The 23,528-nt window shown below is 41.6% G+C and overlaps 1 protein-coding gene across 1 annotated transcript; it reads left to right on the top strand.

The window, feature by feature from the left end:
* Positions 1-6,772: 6,772 nt before the first annotated feature.
* Positions 6,773-22,034, top strand: FCRL4 (Fc receptor like 4). The gene is made up of 10 exons (XM_036868115.1): positions 6,773-7,010; positions 8,020-8,274; positions 8,712-8,990; positions 9,806-10,093; positions 15,357-15,467; positions 16,617-16,644; positions 17,399-17,481; positions 17,681-17,749; positions 21,789-21,820; positions 21,918-22,034. The coding sequence occupies exons 1-10, from the start codon at positions 6,773-6,775 to the stop codon at positions 22,032-22,034; spliced, it is 1,500 nt and encodes a 499-aa protein (XP_036724010.1).
* The last annotated feature ends 1,494 nt before the right edge of the window (positions 22,035-23,528 follow it).

The raw sequence follows: 23,528 nt of genomic DNA, 5'->3' as shown, positions 1-23,528 counted from the left end.
CCTACTGAACTCTAGGAGCACTTTTCACTCTGTATTTAACTCCCTGTTGGCTTTTCTGTCTCCCCGCTAGAATGAAAGCTTATAGAGTCTTGCTTACCACTGTGTTCCCATCACCTGGCACCATGCCTAACATACAGTTATATAATCAATATGTATTTGTTGAGACATTCCTGTAGCAAATTTTGGGTTCTAAGACCTTAAGTTAAAAATTTCACAGTCCATTCTCCAGGAAGAACGTGATGGGACTATAATTTATTCGTTGCTGCCTACTCAGATCAAAGTTTGCGGCTTCCTCTGAGACAAATGAGTCAGGATATTTTCATATATGTCAGACAAGGTGCAAGTTGTCTTATGATTCAGATACTTCATCATATACAGATGGTCATCTGGAGGTGGTCCAGCAGAGTCTGTCAGGGGTCAGAGAAGGGCATTTCTGTATTGAATGAGAAGTTTTCCAGCTCAGGAGTGATTTAGACACATCCTTGGATTATGTGAATCTCAACAGAACTGCAGTCTTACCTGATATCTGGTAGCAGAGAGAATAAGTTGCAGTTTCCTTGGAAGGCAGAGACTGGAGCTTTCTGAAAATAAGACAATTAAAGCCTTGAGGAGCTATTCAGACCAATATATCAGAGCAGTACTTAAATATTTTTTTATCAAATGTTGACTTCCGTCATTGAGATTTTCTTACACCAGGTAACGTAACTGTTCGATATTTTAAGAAAGATTCCCCTACTTCCCCCTTTCACTTCATTAACTCAACCAGCTATACTCAGAGGAACAACTTGCTGAACTCACTCTCCAGCACTGGGAACTGGCCTGTCTCCTATGAGATGCTCTTCAAGATCCCAGAGCAGACTTCCATGCTACTGTGGGCATCCTTGCTGGTCCTCGGTAAGTAGTGGGGGGAGGCCTCTGTTTGCTGGGAAAACTGAGCCTCTCCACAGGCAAAAGACCTCTCCTCTGTGCTGCTGAAAAAATGGATTTTACTCCCATTTAGAACAGCAGAAAATGAACAAAGGGGAAAGATATTGATATAATGGAATGAGAGGGAAAAAAATATTTCTAATAATGTGTTCCTTGTTTGCTTTTAATTGCCTATGAAAAATTCCTCTTACCCCCCCAAAAGTGGGCTTATTTTTCCATGCAGAAAACTACAATTAAATTTGGTTACCTTTCTAATCACAGATCATGAAAACCAAGAGTGAAAGATGAACTGAGTCCCTTGTGAAAGGACCATGTTCTGACCGTGAGCTGATGTAGAATGATTTTCTGCTGAGAATAGTTATTTCTTTCTTGTATTCTAAGATCAAACCTGCTCTGATGTTTGCAAAGAGCCTGAGAAGAGGAGAACTAAGACAATTTCCCTTTGATTTTTCTTCCCTGCTTGCCAACATTTGTCCAAATGAGACACTGATTTTCTAGTAGCTCAAGCTTAGGGAAATAAAGAAATAAAGTCATTTGTACACTGAATTTTGTTAAATGTGTTTGCCTTGTTCTCAGTTATATCTCCAGACTCCAATTAAGAAAGGAAGAGTTATTAGTGTGACTGGCACATTATGGGAACTCAGTAAATAGTGAATGAATGGCTATATGGGGCATAGCATGGTGCTGGGCAATGCAGAGGATGCAGGGACACGGAGGACACGGCCTCTGCCCTCAAGAACTGACATTCTGATAAGGAAAGCAAAGGACAAATGAAAGAGCATTTGACTTGGCAATACAAGAAAAATATTACACAATGGATCATAGGATAATGATAATTAATTCTTGCTGATAAGAATTAATTCTTGCTGAGCCCTATGTCAGACAGTCTTCTAAGAATATCCCATTGTATTAAAGTATCCAATCCTCTAACAATCGATGAGCTGGAACTTCTATAAATCCTGTTTTACAGATAAGGAATCTAAGGCATAGAGATGGTCTCTTGCCTTAAGTTTCATGCAGTAGTAAAGTGGCAGAGTCAGGATTCAAACCCGTAATCTGACACTGGAGCTGTGCTTTTAACCACTGCCCCGTACTGCATGTCCAGTTATGAGTTTCAACTGAGCTGGAATGGGAGGGGTTCTGAATCAATAGAAAAGTGAGGTGCTGCAGCCTAGAGGTATCTCAGAGGGCTTCATGGAGGAGGTGGGATTTCATCTGGGTTTTGATACATGGGTGTAACTTGCTTTTGCTTCATAATGAAGGAGGAGAATAACACTCCAGGCAAGAAGATAGTGAAGCCAAGCCTCAGCAGCAGCTGCAGTCATGTCAAAAAAATAATTACAGCAACGCTTAATTGACGACTTACTAATTTAACTCATTAAAATACGGCCATGAGGCCACTTTCATGGCCCCCATCTTACAGATGAGAAAACTGAGCCTTGGAGGTTTTGTGTAGTTTGCCCAGGGCCACACAGCTAAAATTCAAACCTGTTTCTGCCTGAGTCTGCAGCCTGAGCTTTTGGCCATGGCGTTACCTTGTTTCTCCAGGGTGGGTGGAACTGGGCATGTTTCTCCTCCGTTTGGCTGGAAGTCGAAAATGGGCGGGTGGACTCTTACGGTAGAATGGTTTGGGACTTGTGGTTTGCCTTGTGCTGATACCTGGCTCTTGACTCTCTTGCAGCAGCTCCAGTCAGTGGACCACTTGGTAAGTCCCTCTTTTCTTTCCCTTTCTCTTTTGTGTTTCTGGATATCTTAATAACCATCCTGTATCTCAAATACTTGTAAAAAAGAGGGCTTGTTGTGCCCGCATCATTTTCTTGAGGACTACGGGCAGGTGAAAACATGTCTTAGGACTCTGACCCTAAGAGTTTGGGAGTCACACTCCTGGATGAAACCTGGCATCGTGCTGGATGATCTTGGAGGCAGGGCTGGGATATATGTCACAGAATTCAAGGAAAGGGGGTGTCCCCACCTGATGTGGGATTCTAGCCAACTTGACAGAATGCATAGAATCCTGAGAGGGGAAGGATAGAAATAAGCCATTACCTCATTGGGGGAGGCTGAGGTTCAACCAACTTGCCGGCTTCCCCACGTCTCCCCCAGCTTGACAGAGCCACGTGCAACCAACTCATCCCAAACGTCAGCATTCTGTGTAGACATTTCTCTATTAATAAGCTCAGATCATGATAACTTTGAGCCCCCATCCTACTGGTCAGCAGAAAGTCCAGCCTTGTATTGGGAGCTGTCTCCACGAGTTTTGGCAATCCCTGCGGATTTGTCCAGCCCACCTCCCACCCCCCCATCCAGGGAGCTGCTTATGGTCAGCCAGCTCCAGCCAGTGGGAGCCACTGCCCCTTGATGCACACCGTCTCCTGTAGCTTCTGGGCCTGTGATTCTCCCCATCAGTGCTGTGGCTACAGCCCATTTCCCACAAATCTCTGCCTAACTGGGAGGAGATCTTAACTTGACTAGGTTTTGTTAAACATTCTAGGATGGAGAAATAAAATACAGAGAGTGTCAGCTAGTAGATGTGGCTAATCTCAGAACCCATTGACTCAGTCCCAACCTCATAAAGATGCCGGCAAGATGTGTCTCCCCCTGACCACCGGGCCACCTGCACATAGCAGGGGCAACTTACTTGGACCAGCGAGGAATAAAGCTGCATACACCAAAGAAGTTCTCCCTTCCCTCCAGTACAAGACTTACTGCCCAGTCTCCATTTCCCTAACCCCAGGTGCTTCCCAGGAACATAGACAGTGCAGATTTCTATTCTCTTCAAGAGAAACACAACCCCATACTCACTGGGATGTAGTATATCTGTATAAACCTCTAGAGAAAGAGAAAGGAGAAAAAGTCTGCAGAGACACATGAATGTTTCTATAACCAAACAGAACATTTAATTTCTTTATTTAAAACAAGCGTTCAGGTTACTCTACAGTTTTTGCCCCCAAACAGAGTATTTCCATTACATTTGGGTACAATTCTAAGGCGTATTTGGGGCAGTTCTTACAGAAAAAGGTGAGAATATTTAAAGTCTCAAGCTTTAAAAAAACAATTGCTTGTACACCCTTGAATACAGACAGTCCTCCTTACCTGAGTATAAAAAGTACTAAGATAAAAACACACTTAATTGATTCCACTTATGATTTTATGGTAAATTGCATATCCCCAACAGTGAGATTTTATTTTTGGAGAAAAGACAATACAAATGGAAATAATGTGTTTTATTTTCTACATCACAGAATTTAGATTACCAAGGCAATTTGTAGAACAAAGCATGAATCAAATGTTGTTTTTTGTGTGTTCTTTTTTGTTTTGTTTTGTTTTTTTGTATGTGATAGCTGTAGGAAACTAAAACTGCAAAAGAGCTCCCCTGCTATGCTTCTCTCCTTTCATCATAAAGGAAAAATCTTCCCCCAGAATCCTCACTCCTTAGTTCACTCCTAGCTTTATTCCTCTGAAATCTCCTTACTCAGAACTGTGTCACATGGCTGGGCAAGTTAGTACTTCAGTTTTTCATACCCACTGGTGGGCAACAGGCTCAATAGAAGGGCATTGGGACTAACTTTCAGGAGCCAAACAAATATTTTCCCTATCATTGTTTGCTCCTCTTGAACTGTTAACAGATCTTGCTTTACTACACTTGTCAGTGACTTTGGGAGCCATCAGAGCAGTGGTCCCACAACACTTTTACCACCTTCATGAATTACTGCATCTTTGGCAGAATCTGAAGTATCACTTTACAATCAATTTTCATTGTGTACACAATGAAGGATTAGCCTATCAAAGCATTGATCTTTGTGCAGGCTAGAAGATAGTAGTGTTAAAGGGGTAAGAATGTTTGAGTGGGTGTTTCCAATAGTGAATAATTTGGTCTGTGATTACATTTATTATGTCAAGGAAGAAAACTTTTTTTTCTATCCTCTTAGGTTTTCTAATGAGGGCCTGCACATTAAACTGACAAAAGGCAAACTAGCAACAGAAAAGACAAATTTTTTATTCAAAACTTAACGGGAATACACAGAAAAATATAAACTAAGGAGGCAGTTAGAATTTGAGACTTATATAACATCTGGATAGGGAAAGGGGCAGGTGAGAAGGCCACTTACTGGAAAACAAATGATTTTTAGGAAAGATAAATTGGCCCTTAAGAGAATAGATGGGAGCTATGCTAGTTTTGTGACAACTTCTGCTTTAGGTGTGGTGCCAACTTCCAGTGTCTGGTGATAAGAGCTGATCATTTATTTGCTCCTGGAGAGGTGATTTATGACAATTGAACTCTTCAGAGGCTTTGCTTTTAGGCAGATAAGGGAATTCAGAATTAAAAAAATAAAATCTATTCTCAAATGCCTTCAGCGAAAAATAATTTTTATGCCACAGTGGTGGATTCACCCTTCAGTTACTAACTCTCACACCTTGAAGCTACAAAACTTAGGAAACAAACACTCAGATAAGAAAGAGCCACCGTAATGGCTGCAGGAAATAAAGTTAAAAACAAAATCTCCCAACCGAGAAATCCTCTCCACAAAGGTAATAAAGAAAGCAAACACTTTTAGTATTGAATAAGCATTAAACCATACACTTAATAATAAGCATGCCCATCACAGGCAATCCACCAAGAGACTGCAAAGACAGAAAAGGATCTCCCACTCTTATATTGCCAAGGGGATTCAGCCCATTACATACATGTTTTCAAGATTAAACAGTAACTAGTTCTCAAGTAGCAGGACTTGACAGCACCTTTTGTCACACATAGTTTATCCTAAATTTATCATGGTTATTGGTTTTTATCCAGAGGAGGAATAAACATCTCATATCTTTAGGACTGGAGGTAGTCTTGCATACTGCAACAAGGTACCTACCAAAGGTAAATGCTTACCTTTCCGCAGGAATGGGGAGAGAGGATCCAGGGGAGCTACCCCCCTAGATGTCTGCATTTCAAAAAGATGGCTCCTTCTTGAGAAAGATGTTCCTGAGTTATGAGACTGGCAAGAGGCTTTTTAGCCATTGTAAAGATTCACGTACATTTGAAAGAAATTCTGAAAGAAAAAAAGAGAGGGAGAAGTTGTTTCCCTTATTTTCAACAGGGAGAATTAAACCTCTTATCCTTAATTTGTATTGATATTTACCCTTACATTCTCCAGCTTCTGTCCATCAATAATTCAAAGATCTTAAGGCCTGATTTTATGCAGTGTCCACATTTTATTTTCATGAAAGAGTATCTTTGTGGTGTGGGGAGTTAGAAGCACCTAGTTCCCAGCACTTATACTCTTTGTAGTTATTTCAATATAATTTTCACTTCAGACAACAATCTGCTCACCCCTCCCCTACCTACTTCTTGTTGGAAAAAAATACTATGGACCCTTTTCCATAACTGTGTAATTGACCCCAAATTCCTATACTCCCTCCCTCTACAATCCCTCACCCCACCATATGGCCACGCCACACAAATGCTCATCCTAGAGAGGTGTGTGTAACATGAAGAACCCCGGGTGGGAGGGAGTTCAGGAGGAATCTACTTGAGGACCTGGCCTGTTGGAAAAGGTAAGGGGGTTTGCGAGCTTCCCATCACTGATCTTCTGTGGTGAGTAGGTCCTGCTGGGGTTGCCCTCCGAAAGGTTAGTCTGTTCCCGTAGATCACAGAGCAGTTGCTGCACTCCTGGGTAAGGTGAACACAGCTGGAAAACTTGACACCTGGGGAAACAGCAGCCTCGCCAGGGGGCCTTTCAGAGACTCTCCAAAGCTGGGTGCTTCAGTCCATTCCACACAAACCACTGCAGTGGGGACTGCAGACACCTCCACCTCAGACTCATTTCTCTTCTCCCCAGCTACTGTGCCCAGATCCATGATTTCCCTCCAGCCTCCGTGGACCACTGTCTTCCACGGAGAGAGAGTGAATCTGACTTGCAACGGATTTCACTTCTATGCACCAGAGAAAATAAAATGGTACCGTTGGTACTCTGGGAAACAACATCCAAGTGAAACCCCAGGAAACACCCTCGAGGTTCGTGATTCTGGACAGTACGGTTGCCAGGCCCCAGGCTCACTCCCGAGTAGACCTGTACGCTTGCTCTTTTCTACAGGTGAGAAAGAAGGTGAATTAGTTAAAACATTGGAAGTGGTTGCAGTACATCTTAGCTCCCTGGATTGTCCAAGAACTGAGGCCCTTCATTCTACTCTAACTTTGATCTTTCAGGTTCATGTCCTCTCTCACTGTCTATAAGTGTTTTTCAAACTACTATTGACATTAGAGTTTAAATGTCTAATATTAATCAACAGACATTCTTACACACACAATTAAAGAAAGAAGTTTTAGTTTTAGGGGATTCAAAAGTGAAGCTGTCTTAGGTCCTGCCTTCAAGGGCTTTACAGCCTCCTTGGGGAGAATTTATGTATACATGAAGGTACTAAGCACAAAATAGAAAGTGAAAAGTTCCATAAAATAAGAATTCAGAGGTGGGAAATCTCCAGCCTCAGGGCTTGGGTCTTCACCTGTCTTAGGATCTGTCCCTTCTCTATTTCAGAAAATTTAGATCACTCCTCAGGCATTGGTCTACAGGAGCAGGCATTCACTGCATCATCTCAGAGAGAAAGGATGGAAATAGCCTCTAATCAGAATCTGAAGAGCATGACAGTTTCATGAGTGGACCACATTCACTGTCCCTTGACCCTGAATTTGTATCTGTGACCATAAGCCCTCTGCAGAGCGCACTCCAATGCGCTGTAACAATTCCTAGTGTATTTCTCCAAGAACTACGTCTTTGATGACTCTTGTTCTGTTATTTGGTGAGCAAGTTGGTGTTGATCTTCTCTGTAATCAATGACATCAGAGATTTCGGTCACACCTCCTCTCAGCTTTTCCTCTCCACATTAGAATCCTTATATTTTTGAATCTGTCCCTGAATGGTTAAATAGATGTGTTTAGGATTTATTTAGGAATTGTATCTGAAGCAGGTCAACTGATTTGGAAGGAAATGAGTGAACTTGAGTCAGGAGACTAAATCCTGGGGAAGAAAAAAAATCTCTGTAATTCAGAATGCACAGAGGAAAGAGTGCGTCAGTGACAATGTCTTATCTGTGTGTGGTTTCCAGCATCCTTCATCCTCCAGGCCCCACATTCTGTGTTTGAAGGTGACGAGTTGGTTCTGAGATGCCGGAAAAGGGGGAAAGAGAAACTGACTGCAGTGAGGTACTTTTGGAATAGAAAAGTTATTTCTGATTCTAATAAAAGCTTGGATCTTCTGATATCACAAGCAAGATTAAACAACAGTGGCTGTTACCAATGCATTGGATCCTTGGAAAACAAGCATGTATTGAGAACAAGTCTCACAAATATTCGAATTCAAGGTAAACACTTCATTTCATACAAATTTGCTTAGCAATGTCAGGGCAGGGTAAATTGGGCACATCCGCGGGGATCTATGTAAGTGGTGTTTTTTGGTTTTTGTTTTTTTTGGCTGTGCCGCTCGGCTTGTGAGATCTTCTTAGTTCCCTGACCAGGATCGAACCAGGGTCCTCGGCGGTGAAATCACAGTGTCCTAACCACTGGACCTCCAGGGAATTCCCTATATAAGTTGATATCATAACAAACTCTGGAAATATTTGAGACCTATGTCTCTAAGAGGCAGAGAAAGGGGAGCAATTTGACTTAAATAATCCTGGGAAAGAAAAATGTGATAGAGGGGTCAATAAGTTTGTCTTGCTGGGTGTCTGAAGTTTTCCAGAACCGAGAATCCAAGCCTGCCTCATACTGAGAACTTGATTCACCTCTTCTCTCCAATCAGAGCTATTTTCACGTCCAAAGCTGAAAGTCACAGACTCCCAGCCTACAGAGGGGAATTCTGTAAACCTGAGCTGTAAAACACAGCTTCCTCTAGAGCGGCCAGATGTTCGGCTTCACTTTGTCTTCTTCAGAGACCATGGGGTCATCCTCTCAAACTGGAGTGCGTCCCCGGAACTCCAGATCACAGCCATCTGGAGAGAAGACTCAGGATCATACTGGTGTGGGGCCGTGACCAGCGGCATCCACAAACACAGCCTCCCGCTTCAGATTGACGTGCAGAGTGAGTGTTGGAGAGCCGGGCTGTGGCGTCTCCCCTGACCGCTCCTTCTGGCCCAGTGAGGGTAGGGACTGCCCAGTACAGATGGATTTTATCATCCTAACAGAGGCACCAGGCTTAGACTGAGAAGTGAGGTGGATGATAAAGGAAATACAGGATTTCGTTTCCACCTCTATTTCTCTAAAAACTTAGTCTTTCTTTGAAATTCTAGCACCTTGAAATGACAGAGGTGATTCATGGAGGCAGATACAACAGTCGGGCAAAACAAAATGAAAACAAGAAACAAAATTCTCTGCTACTGAATCGACAGATTCTAGGATGTCAGATCTTGGGGCAAACTATTTAGAAGACACATATCCACAGAGCTGGACCCTAACCAGAAACAACAACAGTGTGATGTGTAAAGCAGAAGAGAAGGACATACATACACACAAAGATAAATACAATAAATATCAGCTTGTCTTAGGTACCAAAGCAGGACTTCTGGAAACGGATGTGGTCTAGGTCAGTGTGACGATAGCCACTATTGTTATTACTTATCCCAGGTCAAAATAATTCACACTGACAACTAGGACATGACATAAAACCCAAATGCTTTATCAGGGAGACCCAATTTTTCTCTCCTGGAGCCTGTGCATCAGGATGGAAAAGTTACTACATTTAATGATACTCTAGGTCCCAAATCCACAGTCTACAAGCTACAGTGCTAACACCTGCAGAAGAGTATATCTTAAAGTCTCATAAAAAGTGACCCTGTCCAACATCCCACCCCTGTCCTCCTCTCATCATGCCCTCACCTGTTGTCTGTGTTCATACAGGAATCCCCGTGTCTGGAGTGTTCCTGGAGACCCAGCCCCAGGGGGACCCAGTGCTTGAAGGGGAGATACTGGTCCTTGTCTGCTCTGTGGCTGAAGGCACGGGGAACACCACATTCTCCTGGCACAGAGAGGACACGAGGGAGAGTCTGGGGCAGAAAAGTCAGCGTTCCCAGAGAGCAGAGCTGGAGATCCCTGTTATCAGGGAGGGCCACACAGGGGGCTACTACTGCACAGCTGACAACGGCTACGGCGTCATCCAGAGCAAGGTGGTGAACGTCTCTGTGAGAAGTAAGTTTTAACCCCCATTGACCTTATTTATTCTCAGATTTCTCAAATTAGGGGTGGGCACAACCAACACTATCTTTGTGATTCTCATTTTTCTATTTCCATTTTGCCATTTTCCACTGCGACGTTCACTTTTTTTCCCATTAAATGTCAATAATTCAGGTTATAAAGAGGTCCTACAGTGAGGTAATGCTGGCCAGGGGCCATTTCATCTCTTGGGGATGATTCTGTGTGCCTGTACGCTGATCCACTGTGTGTCACTCTCAAAGAGCAGTCTTATGTCATCAGCAGTGTTTTAGGGTAGGGTATAGCTCCTTCATCCTAAGCGTCAACTGTACTCTCCTTTTGGTAATCCTCCACAGGACCAAAGACATAAAACATCCCTTTACTCCATTACTGTAGGTCTAAGAGTGTCTCAGTACCAACTTGTATGCAGGTCAGGAAACTTACAAGTACCAAGAGCGAATACAGAGCCCCATTATGTCCACAGAGGAGATAAGCCTTCCTTTGCGATAGCACAGTCGTAGCTTATATCTTTACCTTCCTCTGTCTCCAAGGAGTCATACTAGGTCAAGCCAGGTTCCCACTCAGCTCCCCTGGCACTAAAGAAATGGTTTCTATGGGGCTTCAGTTCATCCTCTATCTCAGGTTCAGTTGCATCCCAGGCTATCCAATAAAGCTAGCTGTTATGGAGGAACTACTGGAAAGCTAGATTTCCCCGCTTTCCTTTACAGTAAAACCCCTTAAAAGAGTTATCTCTACTCACTGTCTTCACTTCTATTTTCTCTCAAACCCATCACCTGGATGCTTGCCTCACTCCAATGGTACTTCTATATCTATTCATCAGATACCTCTTTTAAGGTTTTTTGTTTTTTTTTTTTTACTGGATCCCCATCATATTTTTTTAAAATAAATTTATTTATTTTAATTTTGGCTGCGTTGGGTCTTTGTTGCTGCGTGCGGGCTTTCTCTAGTTGTGGTGAGCAGGGGCTACTCTTCGTTGTGGTGTGGGGGCTTCTCATTGCAGTGGCTTCTCTTGTTGCAGAGCACGGGATCTAGGTGTGAGGGCTTCAGTAGTTGTGGCGCGTGGGCTCAGTAGTTGTGGCTCGCGGGCTCTAGAGCTCAGGCTCAGTAGTTGTGGTGCACGGGCTTGATTGCTCTGTGGCACGTGGGATCTTCCTGGACCAGGGCTCAAACCCATGTCCACTGCATTGGCAGGCGGATTCTCTAGATCCTCCAACTCTAATACACCTGCAAGTCCAGATAACTCTACATTCAAAGTATCACCAGAATATGACTAATTCCCACCACTTCCACTGCTACCACCTGATCCAAGCCACCTGGATGACTGCAATAACACTCTGATTTTCTGCTTCACCTGTTGCTCCACACAACCTATTCTCAACACAGTATCAGAAGGAACTCTCTAAATCATAAATCAGATCATGTTACTCTTCTGCTCAGTATCCTCCCATGGCTTCCCTTCTCCTTCAGAGGGAGAGCCAATGTCCTCTCAATGTCCCACCAGGTCCTGATGATCTGGCTGTCCTGCTATTCTGACCTGATGGCCCACCACTCTCTCCTCACCTTCTCCACTCTAGCCACCATGGCCCCCTGTCTCTTCTTCAAAACTTCCAGTCACACTCCAACCTCAGGGCCTTTGCACTGCTCTTCCCCAATATCTTCATGCTCATCCCCTCACTTCCTCCAGGACCTTACTCACCTTCTCAATGAGACCTTCCCAGCCACCCTATACAACATAGCAGCTCTTCACTAAGGCCCTCCCTCTCCAAGTCTTGCTTGATTCTTCCTCACAGCATGTGTCACCAACTGCCATGCCATGCAGTCTTTTTCTGTCTCTTTCCACACCTCCCATAGTAGCCTCATAAAGGTAAATCTCTATTTTGACCATATTTTATCCCAAGTGCCTATTCTACTGATTAGCTCATATTAGGCATTCAGTAAATATTTGCTGAATGAATAAGTTTTACACATATCATTTTTGCTTATCGTAGTAATAATCCTAGAAAATAAAGATATTATCATCTCCATTCTACAGAAAAGGAGTGTGAAACTCAGAAAGGTTTGGTAATTTGCCTATGGTCACAAAGTTTATACCTGGCAGCCCAGATCTGAACCTCGACACAATCTTTTAGCTCAAAGAGACAGAGATCTTTCCCTCTGTCTGACTTGTCATACTTAGCATAATGCCCTCAAGCTTCATTCATGTTGTTGCAAATGGCAGAATTTTCCTTCTTATGGCTGTATAATATTGCATCATATTCACATTCCATCATGATGGAATATTATATATATATATACCCGATTTTCTTTGTCCATTCATACATCGATGGACACTTAGGTTGCACATGTCTTGGTTACTGTAAATAATGCTGCAGTAAACATGGGGATGCAGATATCTCTTCAAGACAGTAATTCCATTTCCTTTGGATATATACGTAGAAGTGGGATTGCTAGATCATATAGTAGTTCTATTTTTAAAAAATTTTTGAGGATCCTGCATACTGTTTTCCATCGTGGTTGCACAGGTTTACATTCTGACCAACAGTGTACAAGGGTTTTCTTCTCTCCACATCCTTACCAACACTTGTTATTTCTAGTCTTTTTTTTTTAAGTTATAGGGAATAAAGTTTATTTTGGCAGAGAGTGTTAAACAAAATTAAAATTGCATACATTAGTAATATAACTCAACGTCCTTAATTTAGTGTAAGTGTGACACATTTTCTTGCTTTCCTATGTTCTGCTGAATCACCATAACGTAGACTGCTTTATTAAACTGAAATGCTGAAATTTAATTTTACTGTTTTTGCTTACGCTCTGATTCTAAACAAACTTTATAAAAAAGCCATTGTAACAGGTGTGAGGTGCTACCTCACTGTGGTTTTGATTTGCATTTCCCCAATGATTAGTGAGGTTGAACACCTTTTCATGAACCTGTTGGCTTTTGCATGTCTTCTTTGTAAAAATGTCTATTCAAATCCTTTGTCCATTTTTATATTGGATTATTTGAGGGTTTTTTTGCTATGGAGTTGTATGACTTCCTTATATTATTATATATTAACCCCTTATCAGATACATGATTTCCATGTATTTTCTCTCATTCTATAGATTGCTTTTTCATTTTGCTGATTATTTCTTTTGTTGTGCAGAAGCTTTTTAATTTGATGTAGTACTATTTGTGTATTTTCACTTTTGTTGCTTGTGCTTACAGTATCGTATCCAAAAAGTCATTGCCAAGGCTAATGTCAAGGAGCTTTTTCCCTATGTTTTCTTCTAGGAGTTTTATGGTTTCAGGTCTTCCATTTAAGTCTTTAATACATTTCAAGTTAATTTTTGTGAGTGGTATAAGATGGAGGTCCAGTTTCATTCTTTTGCATGTGAATATCAAGTTTCCCCAGCACCATTTATTAAGAGATTATCTTCTCCACTGAGTATTCTTGGCTCTCTTATCCACTATTAGTTGACGGTATATGCATGGGTTTATGTCTGGACTCTTGATTCTGTTCCACTAATTTATGTATCTGTTTTTATGCTAACACCAATTTGTTTTGGTTACTCTAGTTTTGTTATATAGTTTGAAATCAAGAAGTGTGAAGCCTCCAACTTTGTTCTTTTGTTGCAGGATTGCTTTAGCTATTTGTTGTCTTTTGTGGTTCCATACAATTTTTTTTTTTAATTTCTGTAAAAACTGCCGTTGGAATCTTGATAGGGATTGCAGTGGATCTGTAGATGACTTTGGATGGTACGGACATTTTAACAATTTTAATTCTTCCAATCCACAAATATGGGATATCTTTCTATATTTGTGTCTTCTTCAATTTTTTTCAACAATATCTTATAGTTTTCAATATACAGATCTTTCACCTCCTTGGTTAAATTTACTAGTAAGTATTGTATTATTTTTGATGTTATTGAAAATGGGATTGTTTTCTTTATTTCTGCTTTAGGTAATTCATTGTTACATGGATAGAAACACAGCTGATTTTGTATGTTGATTTGGTATCCTGCAACTGTAGTGAATTTGTTTATTAGCTCTAACAGATTTTTTGTGGAGTCTTTAGGATTTTCTTTATATAAGATCATGTCATCTGCAAACAGAGACAATTTTTCTTCTTCCTTTCCAATTTGGAGGCCTTCTATTATTTTTTTCTTGCCTGATTGTTCTGGTTAGGACTTCTAGAACTATGTTGAATAGGAGTGGTGAGAGAGGACACCCTTGCCTTGGAGAATGGATCCAATGGAAAAATCAGAATTCCCCAACAATTTAGTTTATTCCTTCCATCAATTTCTTTCCCACCTCCCCTTCAAAGCACGTAAGACTCAGGCTTCTATGAGGAAGGAAACTGGTGGCATTTCATTGTGGTGACCCAATATATATATTTTTTTTTTTTTAATTTTATTTATTTATTTATTTATTTTTGGTTGTGTTGGGTCTTCGTTTCTGTGCGAGGGCTTTCTCTAGTTGCAGCAAGTGGGGGCCACTCTTCATCGCAGTGTGCAGGCCTTTCACTGTCGCGGCCTCTCTTGTTGCGGAGCACAGGCTCCAGACGCGCAGGCTCAGTAATTGTGGCTCACGGGCCTAGTTGCTCTGCGGCATGTGGGATCTTCCCAGACCAGGGCTTGAACCCGTGTCCCCTGCATTGGCAGGCAGACTCTCAACCACTGCGCCACCAGGGAAACCCCCAATATATTTTTTTAATGGAGAGCAATCTCAGAGTTACTGCTGGTTCAGCTAGTGCCCTAATCAGTGGTGATATTTGTTTTCTTTCTCAGGCAGGCTGCTGTTCCAAAGTTAGGTGCTGCCAAGCCGCTGTCGCATAACATCCGTCCAGAAGTCTAGGGGAAATTTCCAAAAGGCCAAAGTACAGAATAGATAGAGAGATAGAGAGGCAGATGTAGATTCTCCCCCAAATATTAATCTCTGAAATGATGTCTGGGGGTCGGTGGAGGGAGCTGTCTAGCTTTCTCCCCTTTGCCACAATCCACCCAGGCTCTTGTCTTCTACCCCTTCACAGTGAGTCACTTCCTGTCACATACAGGCTCAGGGCTGTGCTGGCCACAAGTAGAAACCTGCTTCCTGTGCCACACCAGTCCTAGCCTAGTCCTCAAAGGCCCCCATGAGTCCTCATCTTTTAGATTCTTCCCTCTACCAGGGCTCAGGACCCCAGCCAAGCCGAGGAAAGGTTCCAGGGCTCCAGGTCCTAGACCCCTCCCCCGGAGGCTCATACAGGCTTTTCCCCTCCAGGAACCCCAGGGAAAAGAAGAGGCCTTGTTGCGGCGGGAACCACTGCGGGGACATTCGGTGTTCTCCTGGCTGTGGCCCTGCTGTTTTACTGCTGGCACCAGAGGAAACTAGGTTTGTGTTCTCTCTTACCTTTTGCTGGAGTCCGTGCCCTGTCCCTACCTCAGACACCCCAGCTCACCCCAACCTCAGTAACAGCCACACCACCGTCCTCCACCTCCCCACCCCAGCGCTCACAGACACACTCATACTCTTTCTTGAAATGGCAGTTTCCTTAATAGGTATCTACTCTAATTTACTAAGCCTCAAGTGAAAGGTAGGGAGGAAATAAACATTTTAATGTAAAGTTTCAAAAACTTTAAATGGTTTCCTTGGGTGGTTTCTTTGGTCCAAACAGACTGGTCAGCTAGATGCTTCAGCCCATCCTACATCCCCTATAAGTGGACAATCAAAATAAACTGAAAGCCCCTCTGAAGAAATGACTGAGAATGGGAGCTGGCTAATCTTTATCCTTCTTCTTCCTCAGAGACTTCCCAGAGTCAAAGCCCGAAACCAGCACCTTGTGCTCCAATGGCTCTGCTCTCCACAGGTCAGACCGCTGCCTCCCCCTCTACCTGGTGGAGAGAGTTTTTCCCTGGTACTATCTGCCATGTGCTTCCAAAGGCTTCTTGCTTTAACCCAGGTCAGGCTAGTTTCAGATGCCAGGAAACCTGGTGTAGAAGACAGACAGGCACAGAAACTTTTTCAGCTCTAGTATAATTACCCATCCTTCATTCCTGTCTCTTAATTTAATTCAATTCAACTCAACTCACCAGATCCTTCTGAGCACCTGCTATGTGCCCTGCACTGGGCTGAATGTAGGGAGATTTGGACCTTTGACCATGAGTCTCCTTAACGAGCTTGAGCCTGAGGTTCCTCTGAGCATGACCACAGATGCTCCTTGAAATCCATCTACAGCTCCTCACTACTCTGCAAGAAAGACAATTTGGCTATACTTAGTATTTCCTGAGGTATATCAACACAGCCTTGAACTTTAATCAAGTCTCAAGTAATTGCACATTCAACATAGAAATGTGTAGCCCTGTCCCCAGCAAATTATATGCTTTGTTCAGTTCTTTTTCACATCGTTTTCATGAGAATATGGGACTGGGCCCATGTTTGAAATAACTTTCTGATGACCTCTCTTAGGCAGTGCATGTGTGTGAAATATTTGAGAATGAGCTCCCTCTGCTGACACAAATCTGCCTTCGTTTTATTTTGCAGGAGATGGTTCTCTGGGAGACACAACCAGGTGAGGCCTCAGCCTTCTGGTTTCCCAAGAATAAAATTTGCAGAACTGTGGGGCTGAAAGTTTAGGCCAAGTGATTTTTCTGTGTCCCTGTGTCTAGATACTCCCATTTTCACATTCCTTGAAATGGCCACAATCACAGCTTCCTAGAATCCTTCTAATAGTTTATATAATGGATTTTGCATGTATTTAGATCAGTTTCTTATTTGAAATTTATCCATTTATCTGAATGGAAGATACCAAAGGTTATAGATTTTCTAGGTTGCCACAGAATATTTCTGGTGCAAATAGTCCTATAGTTAGGCAATGTGTTACTATAACTATGTATAAAATGACTATTAATTCTAGACTTTCTAGAGGAAGCTCAGCTTCTAGGAATCTTCTTTTTGCCCCACACGTGCTCATATACTCATCAGATTTTGTGTTTTTAAATTTGGTTTGGAAAGTATGGTCTTCTTCTGTCTGTGTCAGTGCCTCAGTCTTATAGTCAGGGACTTGGAGCATGGATTATGTCTAATTTCTTCTTGAATTGTCCAGATAGAATGCTTTGAGGACACTTCCTCCTGATGATGAGGCTGGGTTTTTTTAACCAACTAAGAGTGACCATTCTATCTATGAGATCATCATTCCTATGATGTTAGAGACTCTTCTGGCCTTGTTCTGCTGACTTCTCCCCATTCCTTTTTGTCTCTGTCTGTCCCACTCTTGTGCATATTATAATGTTCCAAGGACGATCATGTGTTTCTGTGCCTCACAGGAGACCCCTAACCCTAGACCCAGGAGTGTCCTTCCATCCCATGTGCCCTGCCCCAGTGGAGCTGCAGCAGTTGTATGGCAATGGTAAGGATTTCCTGGTAGGAAACTGCTCCCAGCCTGAGCCAGGGAGAGATACTTTGTTTTGAGGCCTGGCAAAGGCCCCTGGTCTCCCTAACTATCCCAAACCCAGACATTCCCAATAAATAATTGCTTAGGAAGAAGCATCTGCAGCATACCTCACTGACTGGGAAGGCTTAGAAAGTGTTGCTTTTTTTGTTCTCAGTGCACCCCGAAGAAAGAGACCTGGCATATTCTGAGGTCCAGATTATTCAGCCTGGGGAAGAAGGAGAAGGTAAGTCACTGGGGAGAGATTCTTGCTGCAAACTATATTCATTCATTCGACACATATTTACTGAGCACCTCCTATGTGATGGGTACTGCTTTAAGTAAAGGGAGTAAATCAGTGAACAAGGCAGATAAAAATCCCTACAGTGTGATGCTTAGATTCTGAAAAGAGAAGACAAACACAGAAAACTTCATAACATATCTTTGCTCATGATCAGAACAAAAACTAAACATCCTTCTAACAGATACTGTAATCATGAAGGTGTATGTACAAAGATCTCCCTTAAGTAACGAATGAATGATTGCAAAGCACCTATTATGTGATAAGGATATATATGCATTATAATATATATAAATATACATATGTATGTATATGTTTAGTTAATCCATATAACAACCTTGTGTAACCAGTGTACTGAACAAGCAAGACTCATGACTTAATTACAAAAATCTTCTATCTCCCACTGTCTCTTTAAACTTTCTTCTGTGAGAGATCTTCTCTGGCAATCAGGATGAAAATTCTGGCAGCCAAAGTCTTTACAAAACATTATCTTAGACAATAGACAGTAGGTGGACACTTTATGTCATAGTCTCTATTAAGTAACTAGAACACCTAGTTTGAAGATGTTAAGAAAAACTTTCCCCTCTCCTAGTTCAGGCAAATTTCAGAATGGAAGCTGGCAATGGTAGGGATGAGGGGGAGGACCAGGCAGAGTTGGCTTCTCTGTTTCTTTGGTTGGCTTCCCCTAATTAGCCTGGAGAAAGGAGTGGGAAAGGAGTTACTCCAGCTGGTATTTTGGAAGCTGGCTTCTGCCCCTCTGGGATGGCAGATGGTTAAGGAGGCACTCCCCAGTATAAGGTACATGTGTGGTCTCTTGAGGTTTCTTGCTGGATCCCTCCTTCCTAAAATTCCTTTGGCACAGCTGGTGCATTTCTAATTCCAGGAGTTGTGTGTGACTCATTCACTGGCCTCACCTCCAGTCAATCACATCCAGCTTCCTGCTGCTGGATTCCCTTGGTACCTGGAGGCCCTACTGAACAGGACCCAAAGTGACCATACTCCTGCTTGTTCTGTCTCCCACGTGGACCACATCTGTCCTTGGGGACACCTGGGAATTTCAGGTCCTTGCTGACCCAGCAGCTTTCTTCTGATCCCACCAGCAGTCATGAGTCAGAACTCTCAACGCTCTTGATAAGGGTGTTGAAATATTTTTTATTGTTATCTGCAGTAAGAAATGCAAATTGTACTGTTAAGCAGTGTGAATGTGCACACACTCACACACACAAACACACACATAACTGAACTAAAGTTTTAGGAGACAATACTTAGTGTGATGCACTCTGTTTTCTATTCCACTCATTGATTGTTTTAATCAGCTTTATTGAGGTATAATCGACATACAATATAATTCTCTACATTTAAACATACAGTTCAAATTATTTTAATAAATGCATCCACTCACAGAACCACCACCACAATCACCAGGTCGAACATTTCCAACAGCCCAGAAAATCCTTTCATGCTCCTTTGCAGTTAATCTCCCCCCAGCTCCACCCCTGGCAACCACGGATCTGCCTTCTGTCCTATAGTTTTGCTTTTCTATAATTTCATATAAATGGAATCTTATGTAATGTAGTCTTTAAGTCTGGATTCTTTCACTTAACATAATGTTTTGCAATTCATCCATATTCTAGCATATTATAAGTAGTTCACTATTTTCTTTGTCATGTAAAAAGCTATGCACATTTAATGTATACAACTCATGAGTTTGGAGATAAATTAACAAACACCAAGGAAACCATCACCACCATTAAGGCCACAGATATATGCATCATCTTCCAAAGTTTCCTTCCACACACTTGATAATGATGATGATGATGATGTGTGGTAAGAACACTTAACATAAGATTTACCTTCTTAGCAAACTTTAAGTATACAACAGAATATAGTTAGCTGTAGGCACTATGCTGTACAGTAGATCTCCAGAATTTATTCATCCTTCGAAACTCAAACTTTGTACCTTTTGAGCAATACCTCTAGCCTCCTTTCCCTCAGCCCCTTGGAACCACCATTCTACTCTCTGCTTCTATGTGTTTGAGAACAGACAGTATTTGTCTTTCTGTAACTGGCTTATTTTTCTTAGAATAATGTCCTCCAGGTCCATCTGTGTTGTCACGAAAGACAGGATTTCCTTCTTTTTTAAGGTGGAACAATATTCCGTTGTGTGTGTGTGTCTGTGTGTCTCTGTGTGTGTCTGTGTGTGTATCATACTTCCTTTATGCATTCATCCATCAATAAACATTTAAGTTGTTTCCGTATCTTGGTTATTATGAATAGTGCTGTGATCTCTTCAAGATCCTGATTTCAATTCCCTTGGATATGTACTCAGAAGTGGGATTGCTGGATCACATGAGAGTTTTATTTTTAAATTTTTCAGAAACCTCCATACAGTTTTCCATAGTAGCAGTACCAATTTACACTCCCACCAAAAGTGTACCAGAATTTCTTTTTCTCCACATCCTTGCCAACACTTGTTATCTTTTGTCTTTTTAATGATAGCTATCCTAACAGGTGTGAGGTGATATCTCACTGTGGTTTTGATTTGTGTGATTACTGATGTTGAGCACCTCTTCAATAACTGTTGGCCATTTGTACGTCTTCTTTAGAGAAACATCTATTCAGAACCTTTGCCCATTATAAAATTGGGTTATTGTTACTGTTGTTATTTTAGCTATTGAGTCGTACGAATTCCTTATATATTTTGCATATGAAACCCTTATCTGATATATGGTTTGCAAGTATTTTGTAAGCTGCCTTTTCCACCTGTAGCACCTCTCCAGTATTTTTGTGCCTAGTAGAAATTTCAGTTGTAACTTGATCCTGAACTTGGTTTACAAATGAGGTTAAGGACTTTTACAAGGTCATAAGCCAGTAAAAGACTAAGTCTTCTGTTTTGCGATAATATTTGCTGCATAAAGTGCCTATTGCTATATTTGACTAACATGCATCATCTGAACACCTGCTTTGTCTGTTACTTTGATTTCTCAGCCATCCCCACTAATCAGGACCTTTTGAATGATAGAATGAGAACTGCCACCAATTTGATTGGGTTAATTGGGTACATCTTATAGAGTCACCTTGATCAGTTGCTGCTCTTCACACTCTGTCCTTGACATATTTGTCAAAACACCACTGAAGCTGAGCACTCTGTTGGTGGATGAGTTCTATTTTAGGCACTTTATGTGTTGATGATCTGTAGCAAGATTTCTTCACCAGTGCCTCAGTGTTTGCATGAAGCCCCTGAAATTGTATGCAAATTTCCGTGCATATGTCTATTGTTCTGGGGAGGGAGTACATAGCTTCTATCAGGTCATTAAAAAGATCTGTCAACCCAAAAGGTCTATGGTAAAAATATAATGAAAAAGAGAGTTCCAGGATGTACCTTTTTTCCCAAGCTCTATCTCTCCATAAAATTACTATATATAGCTCTCATGATTCTAACTTCTCTGAGATTCTTAATTTCTAATATGCAGGATGTGACAAATCACACCTGCTAAACTTTTCTCTCACTATGGCTCCATCTCTAAGAAACTTTGGCAATAAAATCAATAACCAGAACATGCTAATGTAAGAGAATTTTTCTCACAGGGCATACATTTGAAGAGGTCTAGTGGGAACTTGCAGAACAAGCAGGGGTTGGACTTCAAGGTCGGTAAGATGGAAGTTAAGAGAGGCAAGAATTGTAACTAAGAGAGAAATTATCTCTTAACATCTGGTAAAGGAAGGGAGTGAGGTTCCTTTCTGTGGTATTGAGGGAGAACATTATAGATCAAGGGAGCCTGACAAGGACATGCAGAGGGCTGGGTTAAGAAATGGTAAAACAAAGTCACACGTGTTGTAGGACATGTTGGGGGTCAGGGAGGAGAAAACATGACAATCAATGCAAAAGGCCCAGTGACTCCCAGATTCTGGGAAATAAGCTATAAGACTGAGTTCTGAGTGGATCCAAATACTCATAGTTCAGTGTTTTCCTTTTCTTCCACAGGAAATACCTTCAGAACATCTCTAGAGGACCAGGTGAGTTTCATTTTCTGACTGTTTTCTCTCCCACTACTGCTTATAGCCCCATACGCCTTCTCCTTCCAGTTCTTCTTCTATCTTCTTTCCACCCCAGAATGCCTCAGTTGTCTACTCTGAGGTGAAGACACAGCTCCAAGATGATTCAACTGGAAAGGTCAGCTCTAAAGATGAAGATATCATGGAAAGTCACAAGGGTGTCCTACTAATGTGACTTGTCCCTGATCCCAAGACCCAACTCAGTGCAGTCCTTGAGGTCTCTAGAGTGACCAACTAGTTCCAACTTTCCGGTTCTTCTTGCCCATGTGCATTCACTCCCAGGACTTATGATTCACCCACTCTGATGCCGTGATGGGAAAGCCCCTCAAAGACGTCACTGAAATGACCAGGGTCCATGGTTAAAGAAGAGCCTGTGTACCTGCTCTGAGCCTAACCTAATGTGTTCCCTAAGGTGCGATTTAGGGGAAAGGAATAAGGAGGCAGAAGGACTGCTGCTGAAAAACAGAAGCACAAATTTTGGAGAACTGGGATTTGCATCTAGACAGAAAGGACCAAGTGACTCAGGTCTCTGTTTAATACATCTTCAACTATTCTCCCACTGGGGAATCAGCTGCATCAATTAGTTTCACTATGAGTGACTGCATGTATACTTTACAAGCAATGCATAACCCCATCCCTCCTGCTTACACTGTTTACACTGTCAAGATTCAGTTGCAGACAGAAGAATTCATTCCAAGTGGTTTACAGATAAAGGAATTTAAAAGTTTATATTAACTACTTCGGAAAATCATTAGAAGAGTTGAAGAAGCAGGCTCTAGACTAAGTTTCCAAAAGCAAAAGCTAATTACGTTAATGTTATTAGGGACAAAGTTTTTAACACTGGAGACAAGAAATACAAATATAAAATTAAAAAGTTAAGTAAGTAACTTTAAGTAACCCCAAGAACCTAAATTTGAATTGGAAATGTTAGTACAAACTGATGACAAACGCTGCCTTTTAAAAAAATTATTTATTTCCTAGTTCTGTCCACTGGAAATGTCTAGAAATAATTAACAACTCAATAACAATGAGCACCCATTGCACATGTTGTAGTCTCTAAATACTATTCCCTACTCAAAGGACATAGAGCTGCCTTTCTTGTAGGAGCTGTATCTTTGAGTTATCAAATAGGTGACATTAGAATAATTCTTCCAATAGATGAAGAAAGACTGAAAGAAATAGAAAACGACTATTTTGTGTGAATGTTTCATGTTACTGATCAAGTTGACATACAAAAACCAGCCTAATATTGTGTGCCTCCTGATGGAAGTATCCAATACCACCTACAAAGTATTTATGCCTGAAATATCAAAACTGAATCCACTCAAGTCTCTAGGTCTAACTACCAGTTTACAGGAAATAAATGGGACAAAGGACTATGTTAAATAGCACCATAGGATTGCAATCAGAAAAATCTAAACTATGGAAAAATTCTACAGGACAAATGACCTGGTTTCTTCAACAAACAAATGACTGAAGGAAAGAAGGAAAAAAGGAAGGAAGGAAGGAAGGAAAGAAAGAGGGAAGACCTATAAATTAAATGAGACTTGAGACATGTCAGTCAAAAGGAATAAGTGAGGCTGGACTCAAACAAATTAAGTTAAAAAGGAATTACTTATGAAATACTAAAGGAAATTTGTACATTAATATAAAGAAATTATGTTTGGAT

The sequence above is a fragment of the Balaenoptera musculus genome, chromosome 1 (genome assembly GCF_009873245.2).
Source record: "Balaenoptera musculus isolate JJ_BM4_2016_0621 chromosome 1, mBalMus1.pri.v3, whole genome shotgun sequence".
Lineage (NCBI taxonomy): Eukaryota > Metazoa > Chordata > Mammalia > Artiodactyla > Balaenopteridae > Balaenoptera > Balaenoptera musculus.
The sequence above is the reverse complement of the archived record's forward strand: the minus strand, read 5'-3'. Positions and strand labels throughout refer to the sequence as shown.